This window comes from Amphiura filiformis, chromosome 11, assembly GCF_039555335.1.
Source record: "Amphiura filiformis chromosome 11, Afil_fr2py, whole genome shotgun sequence".
Taxonomy (NCBI): Eukaryota; Metazoa; Echinodermata; class Ophiuroidea; order Amphilepidida; family Amphiuridae; genus Amphiura; species Amphiura filiformis.
In genome coordinates this window covers 35,660,028-35,677,416 of record NC_092638.1, presented here as the reverse complement: position 1 = coordinate 35,677,416, position 17,389 = coordinate 35,660,028, and the positions used below count along the sequence as shown (strand labels likewise).

The following is a 17,389-nucleotide window of genomic DNA, read 5'->3' as shown; positions in this document are numbered from 1 at the left end:
TTGAGCAGCGACAATCAGAGGTAAGAAAAACACAGTATGACGCAGCTTGAAATATAGAATCACTATATCAATTTTGAAGTTTGTACTTCAAAGCACAAGCCAGAAACGAGGTGAAATGGTTCTAAAAAAATTGATTTCGCTGTATCTTTTATCGCGAAACTAGACAATTTGACAGCAGCGAGTCGGAAAAATAGCAAATATCTCAATTTTCTGCTATCGAAATAAAAATTTAAATAGCACCTGCATATAGAAGAGGGTTTATAGAAATAATGTAGGTCAGAATTTTGTCTATGAAATCGTGCACGGAATTGTTATTACTGGTTACAAAACGACATACAATTGGAGGCCATTTTACTTCAAATTCTGCAAACATGTAAGCTTACTAAAACAAATCGAGACAAGCAATATCAAGAATGAATATGCACATTCTTTTATTGACTTGTTTGTAATGTGCGTCGTAGTTCCCAACAAAATCGCCACTTCCACTGAGAAATTATGGCCGTGTTCCCAAAAATCTTGATGCTCCGGATATTGAAAAAATTTGAAATGTTTGAAAAGTACATTTCTTTTTGAGCCAAGTGGAAAATTCAAGCATAATAATAACCCTTACACTTTCAGCTTTTAGACGTAGTTTGCGTTTTCTCTCTACGATATTTATTTCCAGAAATAGATAATTTTAAAGGGGGCTACATGCAGTCTCATTCTGGATCGATCATTGCAAAGTTTAGTATAACCTTAAGACTAGTAGTTATATAAAAGTGATGTTTTATAAATTTTGAAGGTGGACCACATCGACTTTGGGCCCCCTGAAAATGTTGAATTTGCAATAAATTTCATCTTCGTGAGGGCGCTGTTCGAAATGTAAATGAGTTGTGACCTCACTTTTTTTGGATATGCATTGTATTTATCCTATATATAGCATCAGTGACAACAACAAATAATTAATCTGACCAAAAATGTGAATTTAGGGGGGCTAAACTTGCCAGTTTACAAAATATTACATGTTTTCTTGCATATTTAATGACCCTGTGACACAACGCGCAATTACAGAATTTTTTATTTTTATTTTTTGACAAATTGGGCATGCAGTTAGTGTGTATACAAAGTTTCAGACTTCTCTTTCTTTTTATAAAGAAGGCACAGACTCCCAAAGATGAAATTTATTTAAAGGGCAACTTTTGGGTCCAAATTTAGACCCCCTACTCCAACTTTAAATGGCTGCAACAGAAAATCCGTAAGAGCTACAGACCTCAAATTTGCAGGTTTTAATATTTTTACAGGTACAACATATGACTAAAATATAAAGCAAATCTGAGGGGGTCAGGTGGGGCGACTCCTTGATTTCATATGGAGTGACCCACATGTGAAAGGCGCTATATAAATACCAACATTTATATTTTATTTTAAAAGACCTTATTGACGGTTCCCAAATTTTTTTTTATAAGCAACCCATTTTTACCTGACTTAGTATTCGCGACCAAAGGAGTCGGATGTCAATCAAAATCAAATAATTCAAAATCAAATAATTCAAAATCAAATAATTCAAAATCAAATAATTCAAAATCAAATTTCAGTTTTGATTTTATTACACGAGCCATTTCCAGAATAGGGCAAAGTAAAAGTAACATGCACACTTAAATGATCAATATGCCTTTTGTTTGAAGCAAATCGGGCACACGGTTTCCATGCCTATTGTCTGTGTATTTTGTAAAATTACCAATAATCAATGGAGCATACGAATGATACGATTAATAATCAATAATTATACAGGGGAAAGAAGAACCACGCATCGCACAACAGCACAATTTAATTAACATGAAATTACAATTGCATAACACGCATATCTGCATATTCATTAAACAATGACGATTACCAGGTTCCTAAATCTAAAACGAATTTCGCTCATAAAACCTTAAAAACAGCGGGCCCAATTAAGTGGAATTCACTCGAGAAACATATAAAGACTATAAAGACGATCAAGCATTTCAAAACCAAAGTGAAAGATAATATTATTCTCAATTACATTTAGTATTTTATCTAACTTCCTTGTACGGCTTAAAGTAATTTAATTGTGTATCGTATTATCTGTAATATAGTAATGTAGTATTGAATTTATCTCGGTAATTTCTTGCATATTCTTGATCACAAAACAGGCTCTTTTGGTTTTTGTTAGGGTAAATGGGGGGGTGTTTTTGACATTTTGCGGTATATTTTGTTGTTGTTGTTATTTTGAAACATTTTTGTTGTTGTTAGGACAGGGGTTTTTTAATACAGGCCATCCGGCCTTCCGAGAACCTCCTCATTCAATGTATGTGTTTAATTGTTGTGCTGTTATATTTTATATTTGAATGAAATAAAGATGAATGAATGAATGAATGCCTAAGTTTAATAAGGTTAGTAACTATTTTAAACTGTTGCGATTTGGTCATTCACAGCATCTGGCGAATGGTACACGTAGCTTTGGAAAAAATTGCATTGATCATTTCATAGCGAGCGTGTTGAAATATCGCAGATATACGTTTGTAGGTCATGTGGTTCTTGAGTTATGTTGTAAACATGTCACCTTTAAAAAACGTACATAACTCATTAACAACAATAAATCAAGTAAGTTTTCAAAGTATGATTTGTAGACTGAACTACTGCAAAACATCAAGGTGTTCTTTTCAATATTGATTTAGACAATGTAAATCGACCTTTTTAGCTGCCTCGACCAACAATACTTAGTCAACTCTGTGATGTGCCCTGAGTAATTTAATTTGATTACTTATCTATGTTTACAATTAAAATCGATTTCATGAGACATTTTAGGGATTCCCCTCTCATGCATCAAGTTGAGCAACGACAAATTGAATCATTTCTGATTCTGGATAGTTGGGAATTCTTCTTTCTAAAATGTTCATTTTGTATTGCACCATTCGGGGAATCCCCAACATTGTAAAGTGAATATGACATCATGTTGGGAAAAACCCACAGGAAGTGATGTAATGTGAAAGGCTAATGCTTGGGAATTCCCCTGATTATATCATGTATTGTGAAAATATCAACTGGCTTTTAATAGAATGGGATTTTACTATGCTTGGTATCCGGGCTTGGTATAAGAAAATGGTCAGACAATTCAGTACAGTTGAGTGTTGTTTTGGGCTAGTAAGAGTGTGCTTACAGTCCATATGCCTTCAAAGAAAGGAAATTGCAAACCACACATATCCAATGTAGTCAATGTACTACTATCCAGTGATATCGGAGATCTAGAATATATACGTCAAAGTGTGAACCTCTTCCGAAAAAGGAATAAATATATTCTTCTGTCGACTTGCTGAAGTCTGGTTTATTAAACATGTTTTGCTTTTATATTGACATCTAAGGTGTATTTTAATAAGAATATCCTGAAGTAATTTGACACATTTTTGGACATTTCAGACACTTATTTCACATAATTATTTTGTGACATTCCGTATTAGGGAAATTCTGCTCTAAAATATTTACATGTCCTGAAGTAATTAGACACCATTATTGGACATTCAAAAATAATTATTGGTCAAGAAATTAGTTTTGGACATTCGTTATTGTACTTGTTCATGGATGTTAATATTGCTTACTGTAAAATAGTCAACATTGGGTAGAAAATACAGCCAATATACGTTTTCCTCTCTTCACTCATGTTATTGTGAAATACTAAGTAGTAGGTATCAAATGGTTGAGCTGGTCTGCCTGTAATGAACTTAATTCTTAGCTATACACATTATTCCCGGGTCATTGAATCGTTGCACAAATACAAAAGAAATATTCAAGTTTCTTCTCGTGAATCAAGTACCCTCACCCATGGAAACTTTTGAAAAAGTAGTGTTAAATGTATACATAAATCCCGGGGATATGGATCATCAACAATTGACAAATAATTCATTGGATTGCATTGAAATTCAGATATTTGTCGGTTCTGCATGGGCCACAGTCCGTTTAATTTTCTATAGAAAATATTTGACATTGAAATCGTATAACGTACACGTACGAACAGGGCTCCGTTTACCATGCACTTTTGCATAACTTTTGGTAAAAATTTTATATGATCATTACCGGTATTTGCCAAAAAGTTATACAATACAAAAAAAAATGACCAAACGCATTTTAAAAGATCGTACATATATCATGGCTTTAAATATCTCCGAGAGTCTCGCGGGTCGCATACAATTTGCGGGCGGGCGGCATGTGTGGCCCACAGGCCGTAGGTTGCCCACACCTGTTCTAAAGCAAGTAGGGGTGTGTTCTTAATTATTACTCATGAACTTGCAAGCCAGCGATAAGTAATATCTGGGAAACAAACCAGCACTAAAAATTGATTAAATATAAGTTTGAATTATTTTCGACCTTGCACTTCAGAACTCAAGATTTTCTCTGTCGTTTATAATACATTTCTTTATGCTGTTTCAGTCAATTTTTAATACGAAGCAGTATATCTTGTGGACATATTATTTCAAATAATAATAAGCAACCACTGTGGAGTGTCAATGTTGAACTTATTAAAATAGTAAAATATGAAATCATATCATATTAACGGGGACACTCCGTCAATCCCAAACCCCACAGTGTCATCGCCCCGATATCTTCATGGTAGAAATCGCCATGGTAGGTTGAATCCACAGCCACGCATGGCCATTTTATTCCGACCTTTAATATGAGACGCAGTAGCCAAGTGACCTGACTAAGGCTACTGACAATAGCCGGGGTAATTAATTTCTCGCTGTGTGAGTAAGCTTGTATACGACATTGCGGTCAATGGTCATACTGCCTCCACTGGAGTAGTGAGTGCGCGCTGTAGTCCATACATGACCAGCGCAATATAAAATTAGAATTTTGGTCAGATTTTGAGTTCAAGACGCACGGCCTTTTCTCAAGACGCAAACTAACGACTATCATATCTGTTCAACACGTATTTTCAAGTGTATGAGACCAGATCTGGTTTCTTGAGACGAAATCATTTACGGGAGATATTCATCATTTTCCACCCCGGTATCCGAAGATTTTCGTCTGATATCAAAATCGTGCATAGCAACTCACGTGTATCGATCCCGGGTATTTATTTTAGTATACACTTCTAGTGCCCGTTTCTATTCATCGTTATGCCATGGAGTTATTGCATTTAGCTTTCGAGCCTATCGGCTCTCAAGCTAAATGCAATAACTCCACGGCGCGTGCGATTATCTTGACGAATGCATTGCACTCAGTTCATTATCCTTATCATCTCTGCTGCACCAAATAATTATTAGCCAGGCGATGTCGGTGTGAACCCCGTCAGTCCGAAAACCCTAACCCCAATACCCTAACGGGTTTTCGGACTGACGGGGGTTCGGATTGACGGTGTTTCGGTCCTTTGGTATTATTATTAGCAGTAGTAGAAGTATTATTATTATTATATTTTATTATTATTAGGCATATTATTATTGAATAATTATACGTGATTAGGGTGAGAGTCTTGACGGTGCCAAAAATAATAATAACGTGATTCAAGTCAAGGTCGTGCTGTGCGCCTGATGAGATAAATAGAATTTGACATGTTCATGGTTCATTTATGTTTCCATTCATATACTATTACTCTATTTTTCATTACAGTATTTACAATGCTAGAGAAGATCACCTGTATAAATTATGTACATGCACAGGTGTACACACAGTTCGAAATAAATCTTATTATAAATGTGTCAAATATATCGTGGTAACAAGTAGGGGAGAGCGGGGAGTGTTCGCCCTAGGGGTAGGTTCGCCCACCCCTTGTTTCTCAGCACTACGGCTATCTGGGAATTTGGCGATGGCAAAATTAGGTGACAAAGGTCATTATAAACTTCTCATATTAGCTACGTGATATATAGGGACGTGTTCATCGAACTGCAGCCAAAACAAAAAATGTACACCAAAACGTAACTTTTTCTTGCATTAATAATGTTGTATTATCATTGATACATAAATACAGATGGTTTTAATGGAAATGCTGTATTGGGAACATATGGGATTTGTCAAAGATTAAATGCAGTTATAAACACCTTATTCGATTTGTATTTTTCATACCCTTAAGAAAATACAAAATTGTGCACAAGGGGCACGTTCGCCCTTTTGAGGATGGGGCATGTTCGCCCTATATCTTCCCCGGGCGGACTTACCCCAAACTGGAGGGCGGACCTGCCCCATCCGCGTATTATGCAAAATATTGATAATTATACCATTAAACAAGGTAAAACAACTGAAAAGCATGTTTTTTAAAGTTATGTGGTATCAGTATATTGCTCATACCACCCTTTATTTCCTAATCCATAATCTCCCCGAAGTTGTAAACATGGTACGTTTAAACTCACTTTGGACCCCTACATTGTACCCTGACCCGACCCCTGCAACAAATTTAGTGACTCCCCAGAAGAGAATGAATGCCCTGTATAGCCTTGCTAAATGTTTGCATTGAATATGTTATTGTTATGCAATGTTTAAACCTTTTGGGGGATTAGGGTGAACTTACCCCACCATATGGGCGAACCTGCCCCAATATGGGGCAAGTTCGCCACTTTGCAAAACTTTTTTGTTTGCTCTATCCTGTTGCTATTGTAAGCCCTATAGTTCTGGGATTGTGGCCGTATATAGCTAAGACATAGGGCTTTCACATGGGCTAATCAGGTCATCCCTAACCTTAAAATTGACATCACTAGGCTGGTCAGAAAAAAATAGGGCGAACACTCCCCGCTCTCCCCTACATGTACAGGTATGTTGCACAAAAATGTAATGGTTACAGAATAGAGATCATAGTCAATCATTGATTTTTTTTGAGTCAATAGGTGTAACAAGTTTCAACTCATCGATCATTGTGTTGTCTTTTCATCTACACAATTTTTTTTTATTTTACTATATGTAATAACAACTAATATAGAATTCATATTTTAACATAAATATATAAACCCAGCAAACACAAAAATGTTTTTAAAACGTTTATTCAAAATGTTTAAATAATATTTAGGCCTACAAGTTAGGTTATATAACGATCATGAATACGTTTTTAAACGTTATTGTGAAATATTTGGGCAAACATGTTTACAAAATATTTTGTCAACAATAAAATAGTTAAAATGTAATGTTTTACATTACGTTTTCAAAAATGTTTTATTAATGTTATTAAAACGTTTTTATACCCTATAACCCGACATTTATACCTTTTCTGTAAAACGTCGTGTGTTTGCTGGAAAGATGGTTTAGTTATACGCATTTTGTTACCCCATTCCACAAGTTTCGTTCAATTAATATTAACAATGTAGAAAAAAAATTTCATTTAAAATTGGCAAGATCTGAAGTAATTTTTAAACCGTCATCAAGTGAGTTGCACACAGGCCCGTACACAGGGGGGGTGCGGTGCGACGCCCCCCCAATTTGGAAAAGTATATAAAAGTCCCAAAATTTCAGAATTTGCGAGCGTAACGAGCAAAAAAAATCAGGGTTTTTACGCTTGGTTAGACAACAAAGGTCCCAATTTTGTCAAATTTTCACAAAATCGCCCCCCCCCCTTGGAAAAAGGTCCACTTTTTCAAAATCAGCACACCCCAAATGAAATCCTGCGTACGGGCCTGGTTCCACGGTAATTTTTTGGCACCTTTATAAAACTTCCTTTTTATATTATGTAGGCCTATATGGTTTGTTAATACACAAGGCTTGATGTCATTTTAGCTCTTCTATTATATAATTCTTCACATCAAATAGCCTGCATCGTTCTTAAGGCCGACATACACGAGGCAATTTTCCAAGCAATTGCCTGTTGCACAGACCTTGGAAAAAGATTGCTCCGTGTAGTTTGGATTTGCAAGGAATTGATCCCCCAAGCATCAGGCAAATTAATCCCCCGAGCAACAGGCAAAAAGGTAGAGACATGCTCTACTTTCAAGGTTGTTGCATGCAATCTAACCTTCAGCCAATCAGCTGAGTGAACACGAGCTGGTCGCTGCATTCATTTGGGAAATGTAGGGACCAACTTGATTCACCATCCACAACATGATAAATGTGAGCACATGCTACATTATAATACACTAGGCCTATGTTGTTGGCGGTGGTGGTGTTTAACCCTTTTGATCTTAGTTTTCCTTAGCCTTTTCTTTATGGAAAATTGTATAGATATACAGGAGAGGGTGGCAATCTTTTGCTTTCAGGACAAGACATGAGCCATTTGAATATGATTACGAAAATCATTAGCCACTACTTATGTTTTGAGTATATCCCCAAACCTATGAGCACGCTCAAGGAATTGCAAGGCCACCCATTGCTTCGTGTATTTTGATCAATTGCTTAGCTTCATGGTCAGTGAGCACATAATCTCACCCACTAAGTAATGGGCCTTGCAATTTCCTCGTGTATGCCCACCTTTAGAGGAACAGTTCTTAGAGGAACTGCAGTGTCAACACCCTATAATTATTATAAATATTTTTTTCATACAGCTCCATACTCCGTTGGTGAAATCAATATTCTATTGTTGACATAGATAAAGAAAGTTTACATATGCATTGTGATATACACGTGTGATCGAATATTCAATACAAGCACCTGGATTTTAGGTGAATGGGCTATTTGTGTTCCTTTATATAATTGTAATTCTCAAAATTAAATATATCACAATTTTAACTTACGATTTAAAAATCGTTACGATTTAAAAATCGTTACGCCAAAAATGCAGTAAAAATGTATCCAGAGCCAACAGCAATGGCCGCTAATTAGTGTATTTAATTTCAAGTTAGTGTATTAAAAACAAAACCTGGGGTTTACCTCAAAACAAATCGAATTTCCTTGTAATAGCAATACCATATGGGATACTAGAGCATGCGCAAATCGTAATAATTTGTAGAATAGAACTTGGTGGTATCTCATATGATAGTCGTATACTATGCTTAGCCTGAGTCGCTCGGCCTATCTCGAACAAAATCGCCATGCGTAGCTATTGAAAAACGAGAGGATTCGCCGTACTATCACGGTAATTTTTGACACGAAGATATAGGGATGATGACGCTGTGCACTGTGCGTCGTCAGGTCGTCCTTAAAAAAAGGGTGGTCATCGGGTATATTCGGCTTCAGAAGTGGGGTCTATTGACAGGAACATATCCATGATATCCGCCACTTCAAAAGTTGGTGAACCTGACCTTTTCAAAGAAAAACAAATTGCGATCGGACAACAATATAGGCCTATAAATTATTTACGAAACGCTGACTGCGCACATCCCGGTCCCATTAATTTGCAGGTCAAAACTAGAAACGTCGATTGGGATGCCTCCCCCATGGATTATAATGGGACGATTTAATTTTGGAAATATATTGTAATAGCTACATGTCAAACTGTATGAGTGGTATATAACCTTTTAAAATCACCACCAATAGTTGAGGGTTCCCATAGTGCAGCTATGACCCAAGTTTGGTTGCAATTTGATTTGAACTATTCATATGAGACCAAATTTACAACTTGACCTCAAATGGCCTTTGACCTCAGTATATGACCTTGAACCCCACCCAAGAGCCAGAGACCATGGACCACCTATCCTGAAAATCTGAAGTCAATCCGCCCATCCAACTCATCCATGCCCGAGATATGTCTACAGCATCCGGACGGAATGCAAAAATAGTAATGCTTTGCGGTGGAGGCATAAAAATAATGAAAGGCACAAAACCAAAATATCTTGACAATGACATCGACAGTACGGTAGCTTATATTTTACACAATTTCTAACTGGAGTCAGGGAAGTAAATAACAGGAAACTACGTGAACATTTACCCACCCAGTAAAATATTTCCCCACCCGGTAAATTGAACTTGCCCATTGCCAAAAAAATGCCCAGCCAGTAAATTATTATCCGTTTTGAGGGCAAAAATAAATTTAACCACCCAGTAAATTTAGTTTCCCGACTGACTGATGCCGCGATGCCGTTTTGTGGTAAATATAGGCCTATAATGGATACATGCATTGCACATATTAAACAATGCTCGACAAAATCGCTTGCGCTGTTAACCTAGACACGCTAACAAAATACCAATAGAATCAAATTCAAACTCACCGTTCTCCTTACTTTTCGACATTTTTGTTGTCAGATACAAAAAGATAATTCCAGTAACAAAACCAGTTACTGTACCCACAACAAAATCATAATCAGGCATGATGAGATAATGTTAAAAATCCAATTGAGAAAGCGACTGCATAGACTATGCCATAGTCGAATTTTATTAAAAATATGTTATTATTAGTCATGATGAACCCATTTCGTTGAACTCAAAATTATACTGATGTTTATTAAAATTAAAGTATTCAATAGTAAAATGGTCATAAAGAGTTAAAAATATCAGACGATTAGTGACAATAAAAGTAATTGAATGCAACATTATGCATAATTATAACGGCTCATTTTAATACTGAACAACTCTGATTTTGGAATCTACCAGTTTATTGATAGCGAACCCCGAAATTTCGACTATGAACTTTGAATTGTAAGCAGAACTTTACCCCCTGGACTTTGCTCTCTAAAACACACTGTCAAGCATACTTGTTTATCAGTCCATTAACCACAAGTACGCGCTAGATGTTTGATGAGAGATTAACTTTCGCGTCAACACAAAAGCGCCGCTAATACCACAGACAGTTGTTTACGGTGTAGTTAATGGTATTGGCGCGGGCTCAGACGATTTAAACCATAGCGAGGTATGGGCGACCAATCACAAGGCAGATCCATTTAAAGATGCATTACATCATCGCCAATTTTAGTTAGGCCAGAAATTGGCCTAACTCTCCATAGAGTCCCGTGTTAAAAATCTTAACCGCAAGGCAATGTCAGTAGTCCACTTGGGAAGCTAACAAACAGAGGGAGTAGGGTGACTGATCAGATGTGAAAATCTATCAATTGTGCACACATTAATTAAATCAGAGTTTTAAGCTTAAATACAATATCCAGAGTATGCACAATGGGCAAGTGGACTACGGGGTAGTCTAGCGACTGCACTGCCCGGTGTATCAAATTATACTGAAATGTATGTTATGTATACATGAGACAATAAATATCAGCTTTGGCAATAAACACAGTAAATTGGTCTATCAATTAAAAAGCGTCAATACCATGAACCAGTACGTCGATTTATACATTGGAGCGTTGCGTTGGGAAATTGTTATTGGACTTCGACATTTGTCTTAAATAGCAATGAAGATAAGTTTCTCTGGAAATCACCGATTTAAAATAACAAAAGTATTGTCTGAGAGTTGGTAATTATTTATCACTCCGTGCCACGCATAGGCCTAAATGGGAATCAGTACAGCCTGCATCAAAGTGGTGTTTCCTTCATACAAGACATGCAATTGATGCGAATCTCTTTGCGAAACAACAATTTTTACTTCAAACAAATCATATCTAAACAAATATGTCCCAATTTCCGATATATAAGTGAAAAGTCCATTGCTGATAGGTCTGTATGAGATCACACTACTAAATCAGGTCCAACCCTATCTGACTGAGCAAATAACAACTAGCGCTTCCATTCGCTGATTGATTTTTAAGGAAAAAAGTTCTGTGTATGTTTTCTCACTATCTACGCACAAAAGATTAATGAAACATAATATTACAATTACGAAACTTTAGAAGGTTTTTAAGCTGGTTGCCTAGTTCTTGGGTAGAAGTACATGTATAACATAAACTTCTGGCATAATGTTGTTTTGAATCATAGATCATCTAATACAATGCACGATGACGGTATCGGTAACCATGAACAAATGACGAATTCTTCTCTACTTTTTAACCAGTAGCGTAGCCAGGGGGGTAGAAAAAAGAAAAAAGTGCAAGAAGCCCGCTTTCCACCAAAATTCACACCGATCATGGGCTACAATGTGGTAAATACAACATTTTGGTAACAAAATGTGTGTACATTCAGCGCACATTCTTCCAATGAAGCCCTTTTCACCCGAAGATGGGCCAAAATTTTTGTGCATTTGTCCTAATGGACTTTGAAGACTTGACAAAAAATAATGTAAGCTAATAAATGTAGGGGTCCAACATGAGCAGAAAAAAAAGGGCCACTCCCCAAAAAAACCAATGTCTGCCTGTACGATTTTATGAACGCGTGCGGTTAACAAGAGACAAGCCTTCTTTTTTCTTTGGCCTTACAAATTACAATTGACAGATAAGTTAAGGGGGTACTACACCCCTGTGGTAAATTTGTGGCTATTTTTGTATTTTTCTCAAAAACTAAAAACACACTGGTAACAAAAGTTATGTATATTATTGGGGCAAGGAATCCAATACTACACTGAAATTTCAGTGACTCAAGACAAGCGGTTCAGTATATATGATAGGAAATGAGGTACATCCTAGCGGTACCTCATTTCTTATCATAAATAACAAACCGCTTGTCTTGGGTCACTGAAATTCCAGTGTAGTAATTGGATTCCTTGCCCCTATAATATACATAACTTTCGTTACCAGTGTGTTTTTAGTTTTAGAGAAAAGTGCAAAATATAGTCAGAAATTTATCGAAGGGTGTAGTACCCCCTTAAACATATAGAAAGTTAAACATGTAGAAAATATGGAATATGTTATCACAAAGTCCAGTCGAGGGTCATAGTACACTGAAATGTTTATCTCGGGCTTCTGCTTTTCTGCACGATTTACACGTCACATCAGAAAACTCGTTCATGGCGTAGAATGTAAGAGTTCTAAATTTGTGGCACAGGCCAATTGCGTGTACATGTGTATCAAAACCATATTGTTATGGCCAGATATTGGGTAAGCCCATAGCAGAGTTACTACAGGACTGCTCCAGCTGGAGTAGCCCTGCAATAACTCTGCTATGGGCCACGCAATTACTAATTAATAATTATTAGGCCTATATAATAACTAAACACATAACAGCACTGGGCAGCCATTCGATGATGTCAATGCCTTTATTCGTTACGTAAATAAAACGCCCAGATGTATTTCACACCTGCCAAACACAAGTCACCCAATTTCGAAAACTGGACGTTGAATGTACACTCTCATGAATATTGATTGGCAACATTTTCCAATATGTCAGCGCTCTAATCGGAAACAATAGAACAATAGACCCTGTAGAGCGTTGGTTCCGCCATTAAATCGGAAACTGACCTGACAGCGTATTAACGCCTTACCAGGCAGGGATCAAAAGAAAGTCATGTAAAAGCGCCCACTTGAGTGAGAGGTACCCTTTGTTCTCATACAACCAACGGGTGTGATTGAGTCTTCGCCAGCAGACAAAAGCACACTTTACCGTCGATGTACAGTTATTTACCGCTCACCTTAATTTAGGGGCCTCATTTAAATGCATAGAGTTGCTGATCGATTGTAACAACACGGAGTGGCTGCCAGGTATATAGGTCCGTGTCTATCTGTGTCACTTTCTATTAAATTAACTATTTCGCAATATATGTTGTTATCATGGTTATAGGCCTATTCAGTTTAAGGTCATATATATTGCTCGGACAACATCATATCATTGGCAAGCTAATATTATGAGGACAATGAAAATGACTCTTTTTTGAGAAAACAAGACGTTTAAAATTGATATTCCGCAAAAACCAACTTAAGCGATGATGAGTTCCTTCGAACGAGACAGATTTGACTTAGAAAAAAGTTGACGTCATGAGATTCTCAATGCACAGAACGTATACTATTGTTGTTCACAGAAAAAAAATCTGAATTAAGTATTACAAATTTAATGGTTTTTAAACATATGGATAAAATCAGCCGCTTTTTTTTTATATACATGAATATAAATTGTGATATTACAATTCATATGTATATCAATATCATGAGAAATATTTGGACTAAAAAATAAAAAAAATATTTTGAGCTTAGAATTTCGGCGTGATCAATCTGAGACAAGCATATAAACCGTGTTAAGTCCACAAACTCATGTATCTGATTTCCCTGTGCGATATTGCAATGCTGTAGGTATTATAGTTTCAGTTGGATGAAATATTACAAAGCAAACGCATAGTAACAATATTGTGTGAGGCTTTGTTTCCCAAATGAGAAAACAATAGTCTGCATATTGTTATGCAGCATTGTTATGGTAAATAATAGTAAACTCATGGTTGCTAATGTCAAACTTGTTAAAGTGATTGTGATTGTATCACACAAGTAAATGAGAGCATGATCATACAGTGTCCGCTTCATTTACTTACGTCATCAGCCCGCTGCATTGAACAATAATTTCGCTTCAAACGGGGGAAGAACACGAACTTTACCCACACAATTTCTCTTTTTTCAGGAGAAATACGCATACAAAAATTGCAACGAGTGTCACGAATATCCATTTCAAAAGCCAGGGGTAAGTGAGGGAGTGAAGGGGAGGTCGAGGGGTGAAAAGAGGAGAAGCGGATGGGCTATCGAGGGGAGGGGAGGGGAGGAAGATAAAAAGAAAAAGAAAGGAAGAGGGAGAAGAAGGGGAGAGAGGGATAAGGAGCGCGAGGGAGTGATATGCCCCTAAAGTGTAGGCATAAGAAAGGATAAGTGCAGAGAAAGGAAAAGAAGGGAATGAATAAAGAAAATAATAATTATTATATAGAAACTAAACACATAACAGCACTAGGCAGCCATTCAATGATGCCAAAACCTTGCGTTAAGCCCGATCCTGACTCTAATTTTAATTTCATCGCGCGATGTTGCGAAGTTTTAAAAGCATGTGGGGTCTGCATCTCCTTTTAAGGTCATTCAACCGACCTTGATTTTCCAGCAGCCAATCAGAAGCGTGCACGGCTGCGATATCGCAATAGAACAATAAACCCTGCAGTACGTTAGTTGTGTACGTGTGCGGTCCGCAGTCGCGCCGTGTGGCCCACGAACCTCTGCCCCGCATCAAAACAAAAAAAAGGAGAAGGAAGATGAGGAGGAGGAGGAGGAGGAGGAGGAGGGGAGGAGGAGGAGGAAGATGAGGAGGGGCAGTGATTGCCTTCTCCTTGCATTATGCTACAAACCGGTCAAAGAAATAATGTCGTACAGTACCAATTAAATGTTAGAAGTCCATTTTTAGGGGAATTTGAGCGACACATGATATGGAAAAAGATGTTCTGTTATTGTCGAAATGCTTCGATATCTTAATTGTGATTATTTTAGGCATATTACTAATTGTCTTTAATATTTATGTTTATATTCATATCTTTTTCGACATTGATTTGAAAAATTTCCTGGTGCTTTATTTGGCGCGCGATGGCTGTGCAATAATTATCAGCCCCCACCCCCGGGGGGTAAAATTTCTGAACGGCTCGCCAAAAATCGCTTGCCCCCCTCTCGGCCCGCCAAAAATCGCTTGCCCCCCCCTTGAACATGCCAAATTTTTGGGATCCCAAATTCCAAACTTTAAATGGTCTAGATGTATGTTGCGAGCGTAGCGAGCAGGAAAATTTGCATATTTAAGCGTTTCCGTACTGTTTTCCTAAGCCTTTTAGAACGTTTTATTAAAAAGGCGCCCCGTGAATGCGTGCCAAAAATCGCTTGCCCCCCCCTCTCGGCTTGCCAAAAATTGCTTGCCCCCCCTTTCGGCTCGCCAAAACTTTCTTGCCCCCCCAATTTTACCCTCCCCCCAGGGCTCATATTTATTGCACAGCCCCTCATGAGTTCATTATTTTCTATTAAAAAAATGCTATAAACAACGCCCTCTGGAATCCAACATCTGGAATCAGACCTTAACCTGCTCCGGGACCATAAGAAATCGCATATAGCGGCGCTATTCATTAATTAACACCGGGCTTTTCGATTCTATATCTTCTGACGATTAGGACGGCGTGTTGTTGCAGTGGTATGGGATGTAAGGCATAAGGCTGCGTTCACATAGAAGTATACTATTCGGGTATACGGTGCACGTCTTACAGGTGCACGCGTATATAGTTCAATCGAGCAAGGCAATTTCATAGTACCGGGTCACATAAGGCTACGATCGCATAGAAGTATACTATTCGGGTATACGATGCACGTTTTGCAGGTGCACGCGTATAGATTAAATCGAGCAAGGTAATTTCATAGTACCGGGTCACATAAGAGCTATTCGAAAAGGCCGTATACCTGCGTATCTTAATACTAATTATAGAGAGTTTGTCCGTCTGTCCGCGCGCTATCGCGTGCGAGCGGATCTATCGCGTGCACGCAGAGCGCGTATGCGCGGAGCTATCGCGTGCTTGCGGAGTATCAACGGGCGTGTTCGCGGAGTACCGACGGGCGCATTGCGGGCATCGGAAAGCATTACAGTGTGCATGTGACTAACAGGTGCATCTGATCGGACCAGGACGGCCCTATTGCGTCCACAATTCACATTTCTGCCGCTTGATTTCATTACTTGAGTAGTAACGGCCTACATCCAGATACCGGGGTATTTTCGGGGTAATTTTGTAGTAGCAGGGCACTCAGGGCTTGGAAGAGGTGAATGATTGGTTTCCAGATTATGGATACCGAAGTAAGCGTCACCGCTACAAAACAGAGTTGTGTCAAGTCTAATTCTGCACATTATGACACCTCATTGAATGCAATGTGACCTCAAGAAGTAACGTTACAAGCATTTGATAAGACGAAGAAAATGGGTAAACTGACATACTCGCTATTCGCTATACGAAATACGCTCATTCGATCAGGCTGAGTTCACATAGTATACTCCTATATGAACTCAGCCTGATCGAATGAGCGTATTTCGTACAGCGAATACCGTATACCGTATACTTCTATGTGAACTCAGCCTTACACATACGCCGGTGGTTCGCGGCTGCAATTTTCTGTTTTTATTAAATTTTTTATTTTCGAAGATAATATAGATGAGGTTAAATTAGACCAGGGAAGTTGGGAAGGCCTACAGCAGGTCCGAACTCAAATTTAAAACGTTGATGTTACTCCATGGTTACACAGGTCCAATTGCAATGGATGATGTTGCTGGTGTGCCCCCTGCACAGTGTCATCGACCCTATATCTTCATGGCAGAAATCGCCATGGTAGGTTGAATCCACAGCCACGATTCGCCATTTGGTTCAGACCTTTGAAGCTCTTTGAGACGAATAATTAGTCGAGGGGTATGACTAAGGCTACTCATAATAGCCGGGTAATTGATCTTGGTTGTGCGTGAATAAGCTTGTATACCCCATTGAGGCTAATGGTCATCGACTTTTATACTGCCTAGTAGTGAGTGCAGCTGTACTACACGATGTAGTCCATACAGAACCAACGCAATATAAAATTAGAGTTTTGGTCCGATTTTGAGTTCAAAGCGCACGGCCAATTTTCAAAGCGCATTCTAGCGACCATCATATCTGTTCAACACGTATTTTCATTTACGAGAGATATTCATCATTTTCTAACCCGGTATCCGAACTTGATTTTCGTCTGATATCAAAATCGTGCATAGCAATTCACGT

At 38.0% G+C, this 17,389-nt stretch overlaps 1 protein-coding gene across 2 annotated transcripts in view; it reads right to left on the bottom strand.

The window, feature by feature from the left end:
• LOC140164781 (serine racemase-like) overlaps window positions 1-17,389 on the bottom strand; it is a 76,073-nt gene that overhangs the window by 18,327 nt on the left and 40,357 nt on the right. The window contains exon 1 of one of the 2 annotated variants that reach the window (XM_072188149.1): window positions 10,056-10,190. The exons of the other annotated variant lie outside the window; for it this stretch is intronic. Within the exon in view, the coding sequence (XP_072044250.1) occupies window positions 10,056-10,155 (100 nt within the window). The 5' untranslated portion in view covers window positions 10,156-10,190. Of the gene's footprint in view, window positions 1-10,055; window positions 10,191-17,389 lie in introns of those variants that run through there. 2 annotated transcript variants of the gene reach the window in all.